We start from the raw sequence: 18,246 nt of genomic DNA on the forward strand, positions 1-18,246 counted from the left end.
TCCCAGTTTTTCCCAAGGGAAGTCTTTTTTAATTAATTTCGTCACAGTAAATTTTTATAAGAATTTCTGACCGCTTGAACACCAAACAATCTGTCGTTATGGTGGCATTTGCCACTTTGGAACATCGAAATTGGAGTTTGCGGAGAGTACTCGAATGCAACGCCTGTGTTCACCGCCCTCGTTTGAAACTGGAGGCGTGTACATATCAAACAGTCTGCTGCACGTCTATATTTTGTTGCTCTTGAAAAAAAAAAATACAAGGACACACAGATTATACTGTAAATCTGTTACATTTAAATTTCAGTGCATAATTCTGTACAATTGCATCAAACATGTTGTCCATATTCATGGGTCATAATACACTGATGCCTTACTGACATGACACTAAGCCATTAGTGTGATGTTAGCTGAATGCACATCACCATATCTGCAGTCACCAAGATATAATATCATATAAGAAAACATCAGAAACTGGAGGGACTCCACTAAGATGACTGTGACTCACTGCTGCTCTCTGTTGGTAATTTGCTGCTTTGCAAGTGATGAATAGGCTGCTCAACTAATTTCGAAACCATCCCAATTGCAGCAATATAATGAAATTTGACTGTCAGCGATTCACAGCCACCTAAGAAAACCAGTTAGAAAGATAGTATTAACTTGATTTTTTAATGACTGAAATTCTGACTGGTGAGATGACATTGTTGTGATGTTAAAAATAAAAGTTTGGACTTCAAAGAAAGCTAGTAAAAACATTTTGAGATTATTAGGGGCAATATGTGATGTGCGACTGTGAAGAATTCATACATTCGACCAAATATCATCTTATTCCCTTGCTTTTGGCTAATATGATGAAACAGAAACTGTTCACAACAACCAACTGACTTCGGTTTATTGTGCAGCAAAAGCTAGCTACAACGCTAAAGATTAGAAAGCAGAAAAAGCGAGTACATGTAGTTTCTGACATTTAAGTGACCTCTCTGGGATTATTGTTTCCTAACAATCTGAAGCACACATTGCATGGGAGAATCCCGCCCTTTCCCATCACTCCATTACTAAACAGCTGGAAGCTGTTGTTCACTCTGCACTGTAATCAGCTGCAGATTAAAGCTCGGCTGTTATTAAACCTGGGCATGCATCAATTTGCTGTCAGGCAAAAAAATTACTGGAAGCCCCAATGAAGTGCTATACAACAATTTGTTCTGCTTCTCCTCTTTCCCTTGTTCCAACATGCTGGTTACCTTGTTGGTCGGACAGACCCAAAGCATACTGGGGTGCTTTCTTCAGATTAAAGATAATTAAAGATATTTTCGACACTGTATCTGAACCGAGTAATTTTGGTGATGACTGACAGGTAGAATGCCTGAGGCAAGCTTTCATAGGAAACTTAATGCCAAGCTGACAGAAACGAGAACGAAAGACGGGAGAATGACAGTATAAGGCAAAAAAAGAAGGTATCTCTACAAAGAACTGTATGTCACTTCAGTTTTATTACTGTTACAAAGCCAGCGAAAGCTTTAAAACACACAAATTTCTCAACTTTCTGGACTTAAGGAGGAAACTATACAGCACATTGCAGTCTTATGGTGACTAATGGTCCTTGAAGCGCTTTTAATCTCCTTGAAGACGAGATATACAGTATGTTGGTGTAAACTGTTACCAGGCATCACAAACATTTCTGACAGCAGCGAATGGGAGGGTCAGACCCATGTTCAGTTCTCATGGGAGTGGGCTGGATTGAAGGGGATTTGGGTGCTTTGGAATTCAGGGGAGGTCCTCCCTGATAGGATTAAGTGAATCATGTTGAGGTGAGGCACTGGGATGAAAGGTATTTGGTCTGTTGAGGAGGAGCGGACCCAAACTTAAAAACTGAGACAGGGAGAAAGCCCCTAGCACAAGACGCGAAACTGGAAGAACAGTATTTTCTATTCTTGCTGTCTTAGGTTAGAATTAGAGAGAAAGTTTACACTTCTTCATACAAAAGGTTGCCTCCAATAACTGCAGCGATCAACTTCTTTATCCCCAGTAAAACAAAGACTTGTAAAGACAAGCAAAGTCCGCATTATCTCCCTTGTTTTCTGAATCAACATTTATTTGAGTCTCAAAACACGGGAAGTGCAGGGTTGGCACTGTATATTATTCTGGGATCCATATTAAAATTGGTCTAATAATGTCATATAAACAAAGGCAGGCACATGAAACATCAGCACAGGAAGTTATCCACTTCACTATCTAAGATGGCAGGATATGAGGGGCTAAAGATGTTATAATACAAATAAACCCACTTCCTGCCGCTGATGGGTTTATCTATAAACACTGAACAGATTTGCTGTGCTGGAGAGGAAATGTCACGTACCCTGTAGCTAAAACACACAGTGTGACACCGTCTCACATGTGTTATGTGGGTGGCCATATAGTATTTTTATTTTATTTTCACACAACATGACATCAAGGATTCTGGATGTTATTACATGTCTAATAGTTTTGAGACTACAGCTGTCCCCAAAGCAACTCATCATGATATCATCAGCAACTTCAGGCTTGCGATGCATTCATAGTTCGATGATGTCAGGGAAGACTGTAAACTAATTTCTTTTTTTTTTTAACCTCTGCGCTGGTCTGCTCTTTTTCCTCCTCTTAGATCCTACACACTAGCACTGACACTTAGATGCTACCTCAGAGTGTAAAGCAGGGGTTTATGTTGATATAAAGAGAGCAGTGTAGTGTAACACAGGAGATCCTGTGTGTTGATCCTGTTGCTCGGGATTCTGGACTTGAAGAGAAGATGAAGCTTCAGAGTCTTGAAGTGCATTATGAGCCCATTTGGGAAGAAAATACATTTCACATACGCTTAGATAAGCCCAAAAGTGTTTAGACAAAGATTTCCGAAATAAAAAATGTGCTCGTCCGAAGCAAATGATATGACGCATCTGTAAACATGTTCTCCATGCAAAATCCTTTCTGCATTCGGCACCCATCTGATGCGCAGAGTTGAGTCTCAACCTCACATCTCAAATATAAGGTGAAGGAATACATAAAATTGTTGTTTGAAAAGCATTAAGTACAACGTATTCTTTCAGTCTTTAAAATAACAGCCTGAGATTGTTACTACAGTGAAATATCAAAAGAAAAACAGCTGTCGGATGGTACGCTGGGGGCTTTTATGGGGCACTCTGTGGGGTCATAGGGACGGTGGGTCTGGCGTTGAGGTACTCCAGAACAAAAACCTGCAGGATCTTGTTGAGGTTCTGAATGGTGGAGCGATCCAGGTTCTGCTCGTTGTCATCGAACGTGTGCCACACGGAGGGGAAGGGCCAGGGGATAAGGTGGAGGACGCGTACACCTGATGGAGAGGCACAGGATTACGATCACCCAACAGAACTACACAATATAGGTACTGTTATATATTTCATACATATATTTGTGGTAGGTGTGTAACTTGGTGTGCATACCTCTATTGAGGAACGGTATATGATCATCTTCTATGTGGCCAACAGCTTGTTCAGGCCAGAAATATTGCACATTGTTAGGATGATCCACAAGCTCATTCATGGAGTGCAAACGCTTTTCTGAGGATATAAGAGGGAGGACAAAGAGTGAAAAAGTGAAACTGTTTCTTGAGTTTAGAGAATAAAACTCCATAAGGTATTACTTATTAACAGCTGAATAAATAATGAGCTGATTCGCTTCATCTGGACTGTGCGTCTGATCAAATATGACTGACAGAGCTGGCAACATAAGCAGCTCTTATGCTCTATTAGCAACTGAAGCTAAAAATATAATCTGCACGGTGCAGCTCACGAGTTAAAGAGAAGTAAGAATTTGACGTCAGCACAGTTGCCACATTAGCCTTCATATGATGATGACTGTCTGGAATATGACTAATGTATTAATGACTGGTTATAAAAGTGACTCATGGTGCTTGTGGCACACCTTCACCAAAGTAAACAGACCTATGTTGTGTTTACAATAGCAGTCAAATATTTGATATTCACCGATGTTCTGCAGTCTGGAGAACCAGTGCATTGTGCTGGGGAACTGGTTGCCGAAGCGTGGGCCGGGAGCCCCGATCAGGTCCAACAACACAAACAGATCCTGAAGGACAAGAAACAGAGGGCAGGTTAAGGGTGCTCTTATGGCACACATCCTGAGGGAAAGTCTCTGACTAGAAGCCCATTCCCATAAAAATCTCACCTCAGAGCCCCTGCTTTGAGTGTGGTGTGGTGGTGCAACACGCTGACATTAGTGCTATCTCTGCAAAACTCACAAAACGCATTGTCTGTTTTCTACGCACACACATACACACTAGGTTCTTTAAGATACCGTGTGCTTTATCTCTGTCAGTCCACAAGGGAATGTCTACATTTGTTGATAAACAGTTGCGTTATCTCTCGGCAGCTAGGAAACAGAACCATCCACCAATTAATATGACATCTTGTTATCACTGACTGTATAATAAATGATGCTTGATATCATGACACCCAAGCCTCCCACATGATAAAATGGGTGGCTTTGAGATCTCTTCAAAATACAAAACTATTCAAGACATGTACCTCCCTTGCTACGGTGCCTGTGTGGGCTGTGTGTGTCAGAGGAGATAGGGCTAAGAAGATTTTACTGAAATTGATGTGGGCTGACAAAGGGATGGTTTTGAGTGTGATTAAGTGATAATGCTAATCTCAGCTGGTTTGGGCAGAGAAAAGTGAGCAGAACTGTGACGTACTATGCCGTGTAGCTGGTTGGTGTCCGTGGCGCCGGCTGGATGCGGGGTGGCCTCCATCTTCCGGGCCAGGTGGCGAGAGCCATACAGGGAGTCTGTGGAGGTCCACTGGAAAAAAGCCTCCTCTCCATCGAAGAAGAGCAACTGCAGGGTCAGGTCGGGACTGGAAATCTATATTTGAGGTAAAAAGAAGACAGTCGTGTGCCACAGCAGTTTGCATCCCCAGAGTTATGCTGCCCCCTAGTGGATTTGAGCTTGCAGTGACACTGAAACTGCCCGAGGTTTCCTTAGGTTGCTTTAATGTGAATTTCCAAAAGATTTTTCAACATTTTCCTCAAAATAAGACTTCTGCAGTAGTTCTCAATCTCTTCTATGTCATTTATTAGTTATTGATTATGCATCTGCCTCCATGACAGCTAATGTATTTGTATTCAATGTGATTCCTATTCCCACAGTGACCTTTGTGACAGACAGCTGAGTCTGATAAACATGTCCCTTGGCTGATCTCTCCATGTCACAGGCCCTGTCACTGTCTGCCCAATAGACAGGGGTGTGAGCTCAACTGTGAAACAGGAAAAGGGCAGAGGAGCAAGCTGCATGAATACTAAGTGTTTTCCACTTCACTTGTTTGTGAAGCAATTAAACATTGTTGGTCGCAAATGTGTGTTCATTTCTATACAACGGAGCCAGTAATTATAGTTTTGTGCTTAAAATGCTGTTGCCAATGATGCTGTTTTGTATGAATTAGACCTAATATGAAAAAATATTTATTCACTGAGGATTTGCAGTTGCCCTTCATCTAAAAAGTGATGTACACATTTTATTTTAGTAAAACCATAAATTTCTTATTGACTGATTCAGTGAAAATGCTTAAAGGGTGAGGCTGGCAAAATTCTACATTTTGCATATTATCAACAAATCCAATGAAAACAAGTGCGTTCTGTGTAGCTGAAACCTGATTTAGCAGGTCATCTGTGCCATAGACCTTCATTGTTGCCCAAGGTTGTTAAAAACATATAAATCTCTCATTACTGTGAACATGGGGACTGTAGTTTGTTCTAAGGTCAATCCCACAGAGAAGTATATTAATCCACAGCTGAAAATAGTCCCATACAAATGAACTATCTGCTCCAGTTTGAGCAATGTTTGAAACAACTGTACTTCAGTGAGCCGATTCTTAAAGATTTATATATCTTCAAAGTGTCACAGACTGGTGGAAATGCATGATTAGTGTTGATCTCTTCATGGAATTTGGTGACAACAGGAAAAACACAAGCCAGCCTTATCTTTGAATTGCTTTTCCTGGAGCTTAGTGATACATTGTTGTTTTGTGACTTGGGACTCATAACCACAACTCATCAGCTGCCACGGCCACAAAAACTAACCTCCAAATGGCCCGTGTCACATTGAAAGGTCTATTTAATGCAAACAGTCATACAGATTTTTTACATTATACCCTTTAACTACTTGCAGGTCGTAGCTTGAAGGCGCATGCTATAGGTCACTACCTTCTGGGCTTTCAGTTCTTCATCCAGTGCTCGTGCCAGCTCCAACATCATGGCACAGGGAACGGCAGAATCAGTGGCGCCTTGGAACTCCCGCCCGTGCCACTGTGGTGGGTAGTACTTAGAGTCGTAGTGACACGCCAGGACCAGGCGGCGCTTGGCTGATGGGTTGAGGGTGGCAATAAGGTTATTGAAGGGCAGGGGGCCATAGGGCGTTTGTGACAGAAACTTATCCTCTGTCACATCCCAGCCTGCTCCGAGGGACGCAAGGGTTGTTTTGATATGCTGTAAACACACACAAAGATTACTTGTTAATCACGAGCATCCAATATGTCAACTTATCACCAGCTCATTATTTAGTGTGTTTTGTAAAAGGATTTTAACAGTTTTCTTCACATTTAAAATCGGTGTGCATCATGACATGCTTCATTTGTGGCAGCGGGGGGAGACACATGTTTGTGTCTACTACTGTTTTTAAATTTCAAAGTGCTCCAGCCACGACACATTATCTTAAATAAACTCACCTCCTGCACGGCCTGGCTGCCCGCAGAGCCTGGATACCTGGTGACCAGCAGCGGCCTCAGATCCCTCAGCCACATCTGCTCCAGGTCAGTGTGCGACAGCGCGGCACTGACCTCATCTTGTGTTAGGGTGAGAGCTCGGTGATGGAGCTGAGCAGAACCAGAGGAAACAAACAGAAATAACACTGGGTTCAGATAATGTGTAAGAAGGAAATACGTGTGTTCAGAAAGACTGCTGTAAGGCAATCAATAGTCCGGGGTACTGATAATCACTGCAGCGCTGCAAACAGAATATGGGACACAGAATATTATCCAGCAATGTTTACTCCTATTTTCAGTGCAGTTTCAGTTTAGCAGTGTTTTATAAGAGCAGGAGAAGTGTCCCTATGATGCATTTAAATTGAGCAACAATGTGGATGACATACAAAACCACACATTTTAATGTGTCACAACACTCTTGCAGTTTACTGGAAACCACTCACTAGTTCTGCCAACAGTAGATTTTTTTTTCATTTCAAGTTTAAAGTTGCTGGAAGGCATGTGAAGACAATCTTTTTTCAAAACATAACGTTAGCGTAAAAAAGCAACATTGTGCTTTCATCGGGCAGTGAAGCTCACTCACACACCTCTGCAGAGAGAGACACACAAGAGCCACTCAGACCGGTGTGAATAGACATTGATTGAATGCCTTAAAAAACACACAAGGGCTACTTCAGAAAAGCGGGGGTCTATTGAATAAAGAGGCAGAGGTGTGAAGGGTGCTCGTCAACTTGCTGTTACTCTGAGAAGCAAACATGAGTGTAAAAGAGCAGATCATCCACTCTGAGCAATTTAACGACTATATGGATTGGGATTCTTGTTCTGAGCTGTAAGGGTCTGTTCAATGCGTGTTAAATTACAGTCATGGGTTAAAAAAAACGTATTGATCCGCTGATTCCATGGCTCGCTTTCCTTTAGTCTCAAAGTTCACCTGCTGAGAGCCATGGTTGTCGTGGTAACAAACCCGAAGAGATGGACAGCGAGCAGGAGGGAGAGAGCTGATGGTGAATATCAGAGTGTGGTCAAAGCCTGCTTGCATGGATTACACTGCTCCAGCCTTGTCAATTACAGGCACACTGGGTTGTCCTTAATTGGAAATGTTGTTAATTGGAGTCGGCGTGAAGACTTAACCCTCATATGCTAATAAGCCTTCACACTGAACAATCTGACTGAAGACATTTGTTCTTCCTCCTAATGTGGTTTACTTTACTGTCTCAGACAACAGGCGAGGCCACATTCCTCCACCCTGTTCATTATAATTCACGCATAAACATTCGCTCACAAAATGAAGTCAGGCCCACGCCGACTGCGGCACGATGTGGACTCAAACATCAGTCCTGTAATTACAGAGAGGCATGCAGTGCAAAAAGTATAATTATGTGGTCACATGGACTGAACATTGTCTTCCAAAGAGCTTGGTCACACTGGGCTCAGAGAGGGTTAAAACGGGGTCCACTTAAGGTCTATAAATACCAAGACCTGCAATTGGAGGATCAATGACGATGACTGTGCTGCCATAGCAACTAGGAAAAGGGGAGAGGAGAAGAAGAACATAAATGAGGAGCATGAATGGCCAGGCATACCCAGGTGTATCTCAGGAGAATCACACCGCTGTGCCAGCAAACAGGGAGGAGGGTTGATGGAATACCATGGATAAATATACATTATGCATATCAAAACCTGAATTTGGGGATTTCCTCTCTTTGTAATAATGAATACTTGAAGTACTAGTAATCTCCATCTTGAAAGGAAATGCATGCACAAAAACACAAAACAAACAGAACGGAACTGAATTATTTTTCAAACAATTCAATTAAATTTCTTGCAAAACAATTCCAGATATTGGGTTCAGGTGTTTTAAATTCTTTTTAAAAAGTGAATGAGATATTTAAAGACCATGAATATCTACAAGCATTCATTTGGACCTTGTCAGAAGTAGGTTACATCACAATAAAAATGTAAAAAACACTGTATGGCAAGTTTAAAAAAAAAAAATGCTTTCACTTGTGGAGACGGTTTTCTGAAGGTCTAAATAAGATACAGTTATTATGACTGTCAGGCAAAATGTTAAGCCAACAGAAGGTGAGCAGATCCTCTTAATTTATTTACCTTTTCTTGAGTCCAGGGAATTCCTCTGGTGCAGTGGATGAATGTCACCCAGATGGCCACAGTGTAAAATAAACGCATTGTGGAGGGACCATTGCTTCGCTCAGCCATCGTTGTTGACGCTCCTCTCCACATTCCTGACTCTCCTCTGTGAAAGCTTACAGATCATGTGAAAAACAGGGGGGAGGACCGAGGCTCTCTAAACCACAGCGCGTCACTGAACCGCTGTGTGTGTATGTGTGTGTGTGTGCGTGAGTGTGTGTGTGCGCTCCGTCCACTCTCGGGAACCACATGGGTGCTTGTGACATGGTGCAACCATATCTTCCTTAGACAATTGCTCACTTTCAAATCAGATGAACACAGCAAAGCCTGGAGGTCACAGTCTAAGTGGACCCATTGTGTCGTCTGAGAGTTAATAGCTTTTAACATATAATTTTTGCATGTACTTATATTCGTATATAACTCGTGCATTACTTTGTAAACTAAAGCTTTAATAAAGTTTTCTTTTCTTAATTAAAAATTTCTAAGAAGAAATCATGGCATTAAACATTTATTTACATATTTAGCATCTATTTGTGAAAGTTAAGACCACCGATTCGTGCGGCAACTACCACGTGGTCTCATTGTCACGTGGTCAACCCGGAAGTGTGTATGCTTCACATGTCAACATGTTCCTGTCACTTACTTTGTAGCTAAATGACAGTTGTAGCGTCTTTTTTGACACAGGCGTGTTTTGTCGGTGCCGGCAGCCATGGCTCAGGAGGTGTGCAGCTTGAAGGAACAGCTCAGGGAGAAAGAGAAAGAGATAGCGGCTCTGAAGGATAAACTGGCACAACTGGAAAAGGTACGAAAGTTTTAATGGTATTAAAGGCTAAATGTACGTTGGTTGCAAGAAGTACATTCATTTAGTTGGCAGATTTTGAAATGTGTTTTTATGTAGCTCTTCAGGACTCCTGGTTGTTGCTATAACATCTTTGTAGCCAGGTATATTCTGCATAACACCAGCAAACATTGTTTTTAGTCTGTCATGGAACATAAAACAGCACGTTTGACGCCGACAACGTTACTCCTTTATTTTAAATGAAACCTGGACGCTTGACAGACAGCTAACTAGCTTGTTAGCTAGCTAGTGAACTGGCAAATTGTCCTGAAGATGATGTGTAGTTGAGGAAAGAGTTAACATTAATACACAGTAAGAGATGGTCCCATGACCACACTGTGAAAATAGCCCACTACAAGTAAAAGTCCTGCATTCAAAACCTTACTTGAGTAAAGGTATTACTAGCAACATTTATTCAAGTATCAAAAGGAAAAGCAGTTATTTATTCTGTAATAAAATGGTCATTGCCAGTGTTTGTTATTGATGTTTTTAGATTAAAATTTGTGGTGCATTCACGTGTAGGATGCATTGATCAGTCTCCAAATTTGGAGATGTGTGGTTTTCACTGGACAGGAAGGGTATGAGAAATTGTAATCTGAATGTAGGTAGTAACTGAGGCTGTCGGACACATGTAGTGGAGTAGATATTTGCCTCTGAGATGTCGAGGATTGGAAGTATAAAGATGTGAACAATGGATATACTCAAGTAAAAGTACAAGTACCTCAACTTGCATAGTACTTAAGTACCACTGCCCCTGACACCAGACAAATGAGAGAACGTATATAGTGCATGCAAACAATGTTGTATGTCCTTATGTCAGTCATCAGGGGGCACCGGCACATCTACAGTTCCATTTATTCAGTTTCAGGGAACGGTTGCACAATACCCATATGAATATCAAATCAGATTGCATTAAAAGTACACCGTTAATGCATATACACTTCGACAAGAAACTGTGTAATTTCATCTAGAAATGCAGCTCTATAGTCATACATTCAGATTCTTTTCGGCTAAAAATAAGTCAGTGGGCAAAAGGTCTGAAATAAATAAATACAATAGTTCGGAAGAAATAGAGCACACTTAACTCATTGATGCTTCAGTACTAAATAAGTATGCGACAAGCCGCTCAAATCCCTCCCTGTGAAGAGCTTTGCCCAAACACCTCCTTATGCCAGACATATGGGCTACAGACATACGAATGTAAAGAGAGATATAAACGTAGCTCATTATATTATAGAGTCAGGCTGCTGAGGGCTGTGGCGCCACATGGCTCACAGCTCCTGTTTAAATTTGTTTCTTATATCTTGTGTAATAATTCCTCCCCGGTGTGATATCAGAGCCATACCTCAGCACTGGAGCTGTACGACAAAGTGACACCCCTAAGCCCCCTGAAAGCCAAAGCAGCCCTCAGCAATGAGGACATCATGCGGTACAGCAGACAGCTCCTTCTGCCTGAGCTGGGTGTACATGGTATGGATGGCTGCAGACTATTATTCTGATATACAGTCCAGTAAGCAATCTGTCAAGGGAGATTTATGGCATGACTGAACACAACAGAGTGAATCTTGACTGTCCACAGGTCAGCTTAACTTATCCAAGACCTCAGTGCTGATTGTGGGCTGTGGAGGACTGGGCTGCCCCCTGGCACAGTATCTTGCAGCAGCAGGCATCGGTAAGTTGATGAATGCTCAGTGGGACCTTGTGCAGTCAAATCATAAACCCTTCTTTCATTGTACTTGAACTCTATTTGCTGTATGGGTGTGGATAATTGTTGAGCGTCAACAGTTTGTCTTTTCTTTTAAGCAGGGCCTAAAATTAGCCATCTGGCCCATCTCCCAGTGGTGAACTTAATAGAAATGGGGCTGTGGGGGAGATGTTTATCAATATTATCAAGGTTTTAGGAGCATTCTTTGGACATGTATTCAGCAAATTTGGAATATGTGTCTCAGTTTGCCATCACATGGCCCCCTGCCTGTTTGCCGTCAGCTGTGTTCATTGTAAACAAACAAACTCGCCAATAGTTCGCAAAGCTGGGGCACAAAGAAAAGCCCACATTTCTTGTGGGAAGGAGAAACACACCAACTTTTAAATATTATGAAACACTGAGATGTCAGCAGGTTTTTGGATATGCGCAAATATCGAACGCCAACCTTTTCAAGAAGGAGGTTGATCGAATGAAAGAGGGAGTTTGTGTTCACATGGATGAACAAGTCTGGCACTTGTGTAAGCTCTGAAAAAAGTGTATTTTGATGCAAAGAAGCAGCATAAGGACAACAGCAGGATGCACGAATCAGAGTACACATGGCTGCATGTAAACGTGGAATATTCATTTTCATTAGCCATGTAAACAGCTGAGTAGTAATATTGTGTTTTTTGGAATAAATATTCTGATAAAATGAGATATTTTGTGCATGTAAATGTAGTCAGTGTAACATTATCATGCTGTTTAGGATCAGTCACAACATGTGTTGAGTGGTGAGCAGATACAGAATGAGAGAAAAGGCAGCAAACAAGAACTAAAGATAAAAAGTACCAGTAAATACTGGTTATAGAGTTTAATCTTTATCATTTGTTATTGGGGTTTGAAATGTACTTCTGACTGACTTGCTTGCTCTGGGTCTCTGCAGGGCGCCTGGGCCTGCTGGACTATGACGAGGTGGAACTCAGTAACCTGCACAGACAGGTGCTTCACGGTGAGGAGAACCAGGGCCAGGCCAAGGCTCTATCTGCTGCCAGTGCAGTGAAAAGGTACTGATTGACCCGCAGAGACAGTGAGCAACTGTTCTGTATGTACAGCACATACAGTGGAGGTCAAAAGCACCTTAATGCCACCATCATCTACTAACAGAAGCGTGTCAGCATTTGAGAAATGTGTGCAGATACAGACCTAAAACAGAGGAGTCAGTGTTATGATATTATTAGTAAATGTTCTGTAACTATGATAATTGGTGTATTTTTATGCTTCTTGTGACCTTTTGGTTGCTGTTTAACGCCCGCTGGCGCTTTCCAGTCTCGCCGCAGGTTATATTTGGTTGTGTATTTCTCCTCAGTCTGCAAATATTGTGTAAACATGTTATTTTAGAGACAGCTGTTTTTGGTGCCTTTCTCCTTCACAGTGGGCCTACTGTGGTTAGTGTGCACATTGCACAGCCAGGACCACAGGGGGTCGCTGTTTCTCTGATTAGCAAATAACTGGTGCTGTGTCACACATAGGCTGTCCCCCTCTTATTTTTATTCATATTTGTTCATTAATGCTAATTTACTACATGCATAAAACAGTTCGCAATACAAGAGTCTGGAGTGACAGTGAATGTTTTTTGAGAGATTTTCTTTATTTTTGCTAGTTGAAACAGACAGTGAAAATCAGGAAGGAGGTAGAAATTGGAGCAGACATGTGACTGAGGTCCCATGTCCGATTCAAAACTCACATGTTGCTGTTTTGCAGTTTGTTCTAGGTTTAACTGAACCACCCATATGGCCTTTGTATTTGCTTTAAGAGAGTTGATAGAAATACTAATCTGTTTGTATTAAAGCTGCTAACTATGGAGGACCAAATCAGCCTTCTTTAGAAATTCATTGCTATTTTCTGAATGTGACTTCCTGTCTGCAGGTTGAACTCAACAGTTGAGTGTATTCCATACCGCCTGCAGCTCTCGCCGGAGAACGCCTTGCAACTCATTCGACAGTATCCTGCTGCAAAGCCCTCAACCTACATCTGTTACGCAGACCTGCCACTGGCTAATTCTTTGTCATTAATCTATCCTCTAGCTGCCAAGTCTCATTCAAGCCTGTGATTGCTTATATAGCACGAAGAGAATTTCCAAAATCCAGCTGTGAAATGTGGACTCGTGACTAACCGGTGAACTCTGTTTGTGATGACACCTTGACCTCGCTGACCTCATATATGACATTGTGGCTGATTGTTCAGACAATGTCCCCACTCGTTATCTGGTGAATGACGCCTGTGTGCTGAGTGGCAAGCCTCTGGTGTCAGCAAGCGCCCTGAGAATGGAGGGGCAGGTAAGGTCTTGCATCAGTGTGGCAAGAGTCCATCAGCTCCTGTAGATTTGTAACGTTATTTTATCTTGCTGTTTGTGTGTGTGTGTGTGTGTGTGTGTGTGTGTGTGTGTGTGTGTGTGTGTGTGTGTGTGTGTGTGTGTATAGCTGACAGTATATAACTACCGAGGAGGCCCCTGCTATAGATGTCTGTACCCAGTGCCCCCACCCCCAGAGACAGTGACCAACTGTTCTGACGGAGGGGTGTTGGGAGTGGGTGAGTCTCGCCTGCATACTTACCCAGGAATCATTAACTTTGTACAGAGCACAGTCTGTTTCAATAATTGTTGTTGGTAAAAATGTTCCTATTTCTTGAAGTTCCAGGGATAATGGGCTGCTTTCAAGCTTTGGAGGTCCTCAAGATTGCTTCTGGGCAAGGCTGTATCCTTTTAACTCCCAAGTTACATACAGTACCCTCTTGGGCCGTTTCATTGCTTTACATCAGGATTTTCTGCCTAATCGTCCGGATGAATCAACAAAGAACTGCTGAAATGTTTTCTCTGTAGCAAAGTTAGGGATGGGGAGGGTGTTTTGTGCCTCTCTGATAAAATAAAGTAAAAAATTGACAGAAATATTTTCTTTACAATCTCTGAACTCCCTGACTCTCCGTTTGCCATCCCTCTGAGAACGCTTATGAAGCTGTTGTGGTTACAGTGTTCCCATGCTAGTGTCGAGACTCACAATAGAGAAGAGACTTGTCCTGTCCTGCCTTCTGTCTTGCATTGTAATACCCATGCTAACATGTGGCCCCTTATGCATCACACAGGGACGTGCTGTACTACGTGTTGCCATGATGTTCATGCATAAAACGTGCCAGCCGATTCTCCGGATGAAGCAACACGGTGATGCTTTTAACAAAGTGGCCTTTTCCTTGACTGGGCGCGGCAGCTTCCTGCGGCCAGCAGCTGGTGATGTTTGATGCTCAAGATGCCAGATTCAGGTCCATCAAGCTGCGGCCCAAGCAGGCCGGCTGCGCCGTGTGTGGAGAGAACCCCAGTATAAGCCAGCTGGTGGACTATGAGGCTTTCTGTGGGGCGGCTGCCACAGATAAGGTCAGTCATAAGGGACGAAGCCGATGGGGCACCTCGTATTATGGGGTCATGAACATTTTCACAGGAATGTTGCTTCTGGAAGCGATGAGAAATGTTTCTTTGATCCACTGGACTTTTCCATTTAATAGGACACAGAATTATTCTCTAATCACAGGAAAAATCTCTCATTGCCTGATTTCCCATGTGTTTCAGTGCCGCAAACTCAACCTCCTTTCCAGAGATCAGAGGATCACAGTACAGGTAGGGCACATATACCACAGAACAGTTGGCCATAGCATGACTTTCTGTATTTAGTACTGTTTATTGTATGATTACTCACAATTTTCATTTGCATTCATAAGCTGATTACATCTTAGAGCTGACCCAGCCCCAAATGGGAAATGACTTCAAATGTGCCTGTAGATTTTCTATGGGAAAGAATAATATGTTCTACTTGGCACTGGGAGCAGTGGTAGTGGATTGCATCTGTTTATGTTTCTGCAGAACTGCCACTCTCAAACCCGCTGAGTCATTAAGCGCGGAGATGGGGATCATGATTGATTGGGCTGTAATCGAGATTGTGCAAGGGGCTCCAGTTAGAAACAGTTTTGTTTCCTGCGATTTAAGGAAAAGCAGTTAAAATGTTCATACAACTCCACAAATACAAACCCAGGCAACATATCAACATTTGCTGTGAGTAATTCTGGTCTCCCTGTTGAACTATAGGTAAAAATCTGTCTTTTTGGCCAAAAGATACGTCCACACCTCTCTTTAATAATAAAGTTCTTACTGTTTGTGCATTAATGAGTATTTTTATGTAATTCCAGGATTATAAATCTATACTGGACAACGCAGAGCCCCACCTCTTGCTGGATGTGCGCCCTCTTGTGGAGGTGGATATATGCCACTTACCTTTCTCTCTCAGTATCCTTTCAGTGATGGAGACACAAGATCAGGCTCACTTTGTCCCGATTCTGAATGGTCAATTTGCAATCGTCCTGTTTCCCATTTCCGTGTGATTACCTTATATTGTTGCCAGACATTCCCCTCTCAAGTTTAGAGGAGAGGAAGACTGAACATATCCGATTACTCCAGGAGAGAATTGACCAGTTGAAACAGCAGATGGCAGGTGACTGCCGGCCTCCAGGTAACATGTCAAAACACCATTTAGGGTCTGTATGTGTTGTTTGAAATGAGCGAGCACGTAGAGCCACTTGTGCATATTCACAGTCCACTGTGTGTTCTCGTACTGCCGGGACAGAGGCTTATTTTGGACAGCTAGTGGCAGCTTTTAATGGGGTTGCTAGGTGACCCCTTTTCCAAAACAAGTGTGGTCAACCTGAGCAGCTGGTCTGCTTTAGAGAAATGAATATTCAAAATGTTATTTTGGTGACGTTGTGGATATTCACTGTGTTGAGCTTTCTTTATAATGAGCTAAATTTAGCCTTGTGGACTTGCAGCTTAGCATTCAATGCAGTCTTGGTTGTTTATTATATGGTCATTTTCTGAAGAGTCAAACATTTACCCTTTTTCACTTTCTCTGTGTGCAGTTTTCGTCCCTTATGGTGTTTCCCTTTGTTCTCCTGTCATAGAAAGCAGTGGAGTGTGTTGAAGTTAATTAGTAATTTGATGAAGTCTTTGAGATCCACAGGCGTCACCACACTTATCTGTTAGTGTTTTCTGTCTGCTGCTTCTTCCAGTGTATGTCATCTGTAAGATGGGTAATGACTCTCAGAAGGCGGTGCAGGTTGTGGAGAGGATGAGCGGATCAGAGCTGGGCAGCATCACGGTGAAAGACATCTGTGGAGGCCTCATGTCCTGGGCAAAGAGGATAGACCCCACGTTTCCGCAGTATTGATGCATTCTGAATACTTTCCTGTAAATAAACTTTTCTCTTGGTCACGCTTGCCGATTTGTTTCTTATTTGTCCAAATACTTAACATTGTGCTTTCGGGTAAATTGTCCTTAATTTCATTAGTGAATTGCAAACTCTCACATGCCAAGTGTAACAACAGAGCAGTTCCTAAAATGTGTTGTGTAATCTGCTGCGTATCATGTCATCAAAAACCTGAGCTGACAGTTAGGTAACACGTAAGCATCCTTGCAAAATCACGTCCCTCTTCCTGTTTTTAATGCCAATCCTCAGTTTAAGTTGAGTTAATTGAAGACATAGCTTCCTCAGTGAACCTTCAGGGTCCTTAGGCAGACACACATACCCGTTTCACTTTCAAACCCCTGTTAAGTAGGCCGAGAGGCAGCACAGAGCCTCAAAGCCATGATCACAAAACTACACTTCTACTTTCTTTATTGAAGGAAAGTGTAATCAATCCATCCTTCAGTTTGCTGGGGCCACATGGAGACCCCTTCAGTGCCCCCCGAGGACTCCTGGATCCGACTTGGGAAACCAGTGTACTCCAAAGCGATCCGGGACGAGTGGAATAAAGTTTTTTCTTGGCATGACAAAGTTGAAATAACGGAAAAGAAAGGCGCATGCGCATTGGCTCGCGCTCCGTCGGAGGCGCCATTGCTTCGCAGGGACTGTAGTTCAAGTTTTCCTCCCCACACATGGAAAGTCAGTTATGAGGAGATAATAAAAAGACTCCAAGCCCCAGCGACGGTCGCTGCTCTTTTTCTCGACGAGCGGGGGGAGCAGTCACAGCTGGAAGGATAATAAGATGCGCATGAATTTACAATCTGGAATTAAAGATAAGAGAAAATAAATGGCCGGCTCGGTGAGTCTCAGCTCGCCTGTATGTCAAACTTGTGTCGCTGTTTGTTAGATGAAGCTGACGACGCTGTGCTTCGGTGCGTGACTTCCAAAAAGTGCAGAATTACAAAGTTCAGACTCCGCTTTCCTCCGTTGATGGAGTTACAAAGTTTCTTCAGTCCACTCACAATGGAAAGAAAGGCGCCCTTCGCTGACTGTGGAGGTAAAGTATCGCTTCAGAAAGCTTGAAGGCGAAGTTTGCTTTTAAACGGGCTTTACGTGGAGGCAGAACTACAACAAAGTGCCCTCTAAATGTGTAAATTCAGCTCTTGTATAACTTGTTTTGCTGGCATTCTTGACTCGGGTTGTGTTCTGCCAGCAAGCCGATCGAAAGTGGGAGGGGTGCAGATGTTCAGGAGCCTTGGTTCCAGATGTTTGTGGAGGTTGAATTCTTGTAAACACACAAATGATACGCTTTATCAACTTTAACGTGTCTTTCAGGCTATTGTTTTCATGGTTTGCGCACGAGCCAAGAAAAATAGCTGTTGTGGTGACAAGTTTGTTTAGTGTAGTAAACGTCAAAAAAGGCCGATAGTTAAGTTAAAACTAATGACATTGGACGCAAAAGTGTAAGTTGTGGCTCCTTTTAGCGCGGCCCGTTTACAGAAAGGCAGTGAGTTAGCT

The 18,246-nt window shown here is 42.6% G+C and overlaps 3 protein-coding genes across 5 annotated transcripts in view; 2 read left to right on the forward strand and 1 right to left on the reverse strand.

Moving 5' to 3' along the window:
* Nucleotides 1–1,469: 1,469 nt before the first annotated feature.
* On the reverse strand, nucleotides 1,470–9,053 carry qpct (glutaminyl-peptide cyclotransferase). Its single transcript, XM_070980042.1, has 7 exons — nucleotides 8,892–9,053; nucleotides 6,747–6,893; nucleotides 6,226–6,507; nucleotides 4,721–4,888; nucleotides 3,993–4,092; nucleotides 3,450–3,566; nucleotides 1,470–3,340 (listed from the first exon to the last, which is right to left on the reverse strand). The coding sequence occupies exons 1-7, from the start codon at nucleotides 9,021–9,023 to the stop codon at nucleotides 3,159–3,161; spliced, it is 1,128 nt and encodes a 375-aa protein (XP_070836143.1). The 5' UTR covers nucleotides 9,024–9,053; the 3' UTR covers nucleotides 1,470–3,158.
* A 480-nt stretch (nucleotides 9,054–9,533) lies between these two features.
* mocs3 (molybdenum cofactor synthesis 3) lies at nucleotides 9,534–16,757 on the forward strand. 2 transcript variants are annotated; one of them, XM_070979368.1, is made up of 13 exons: nucleotides 9,534–9,732; nucleotides 11,106–11,238; nucleotides 11,348–11,440; nucleotides 12,396–12,516; nucleotides 13,379–13,453; nucleotides 13,671–13,788; nucleotides 13,933–14,041; nucleotides 14,143–14,205; nucleotides 14,713–14,876; nucleotides 15,069–15,116; nucleotides 15,683–15,779; nucleotides 15,895–16,002; nucleotides 16,556–16,757. In XM_070979368.1, exons 1-13 carry the CDS (start codon nucleotides 9,640–9,642, stop codon nucleotides 16,711–16,713), a joined length of 1,380 nt encoding a protein of 459 aa, XP_070835469.1. In that variant the 5' UTR covers nucleotides 9,534–9,639; the 3' UTR covers nucleotides 16,714–16,757. The 2 variants fall into 2 exon arrangements, with proteins under 2 accessions (XP_070835469.1, XP_070835468.1); XM_070979367.1 differs by having other exon boundaries at nucleotides 14,713–15,116.
* Nucleotides 16,758–17,456: 699 nt separating this feature from the next.
* Nucleotides 17,457–18,246, forward strand: part of prkd3 (protein kinase D3) — a 35,141-nt gene continuing 34,351 nt past the window's right edge. Inside the window, exon 1 of one of the 2 annotated variants that reach the window (XM_070979869.1) lies at nucleotides 17,457–17,785. The gene's annotated coding sequence lies outside the window, so the exon portion shown is untranslated. The remainder of the gene's footprint in view (nucleotides 17,786–18,246) is intronic. The other variant, XM_070979868.1, reaches the window with a different exon arrangement.

This window comes from Chaetodon trifascialis, chromosome 14, assembly GCF_039877785.1.
Source record: "Chaetodon trifascialis isolate fChaTrf1 chromosome 14, fChaTrf1.hap1, whole genome shotgun sequence".
In the NCBI taxonomy this organism is placed as follows: Eukaryota; Metazoa; Chordata; class Actinopteri; order Chaetodontiformes; family Chaetodontidae; genus Chaetodon; species Chaetodon trifascialis.

Bases quoted from the DNA above. Each gene is read 5' to 3' on its own strand.
- qpct (XM_070980042.1), bottom strand. From the start codon at position 9,023: ATGTGGAGAGGAGCGTCAACAACGATGGCTGAGCGAAGCAATGGTCCC. The intron at 4,889-6,225 runs GTAGTGACCTAT...CCTCAAATATAG, and splicing joins AAGAACTGAAAGCCCAGAAG to ATTTCCAGTCCCGACCTGAC. The intron at 3,341-3,449 runs GTATGCACACCA...CCTCTCCATCAG, and splicing joins TATACCGTTCCTCAATAGAG to GTGTACGCGTCCTCCACCTT.
- mocs3 (XM_070979367.1), top strand. From the start codon at position 9,640: ATGGCTCAGGAGGTGTGCAGCTTGAAGGAACAGCTCAGGGAGAAAGAG. The intron at 13,789-13,932 runs GTAAGGTCTTGC...GTGTGTGTATAG, and splicing joins CCCTGAGAATGGAGGGGCAG to CTGACAGTATATAACTACCG. The intron at 16,003-16,555 runs GTAACATGTCAA...TGCTTCTTCCAG, and splicing joins AGGTGACTGCCGGCCTCCAG to TGTATGTCATCTGTAAGATG.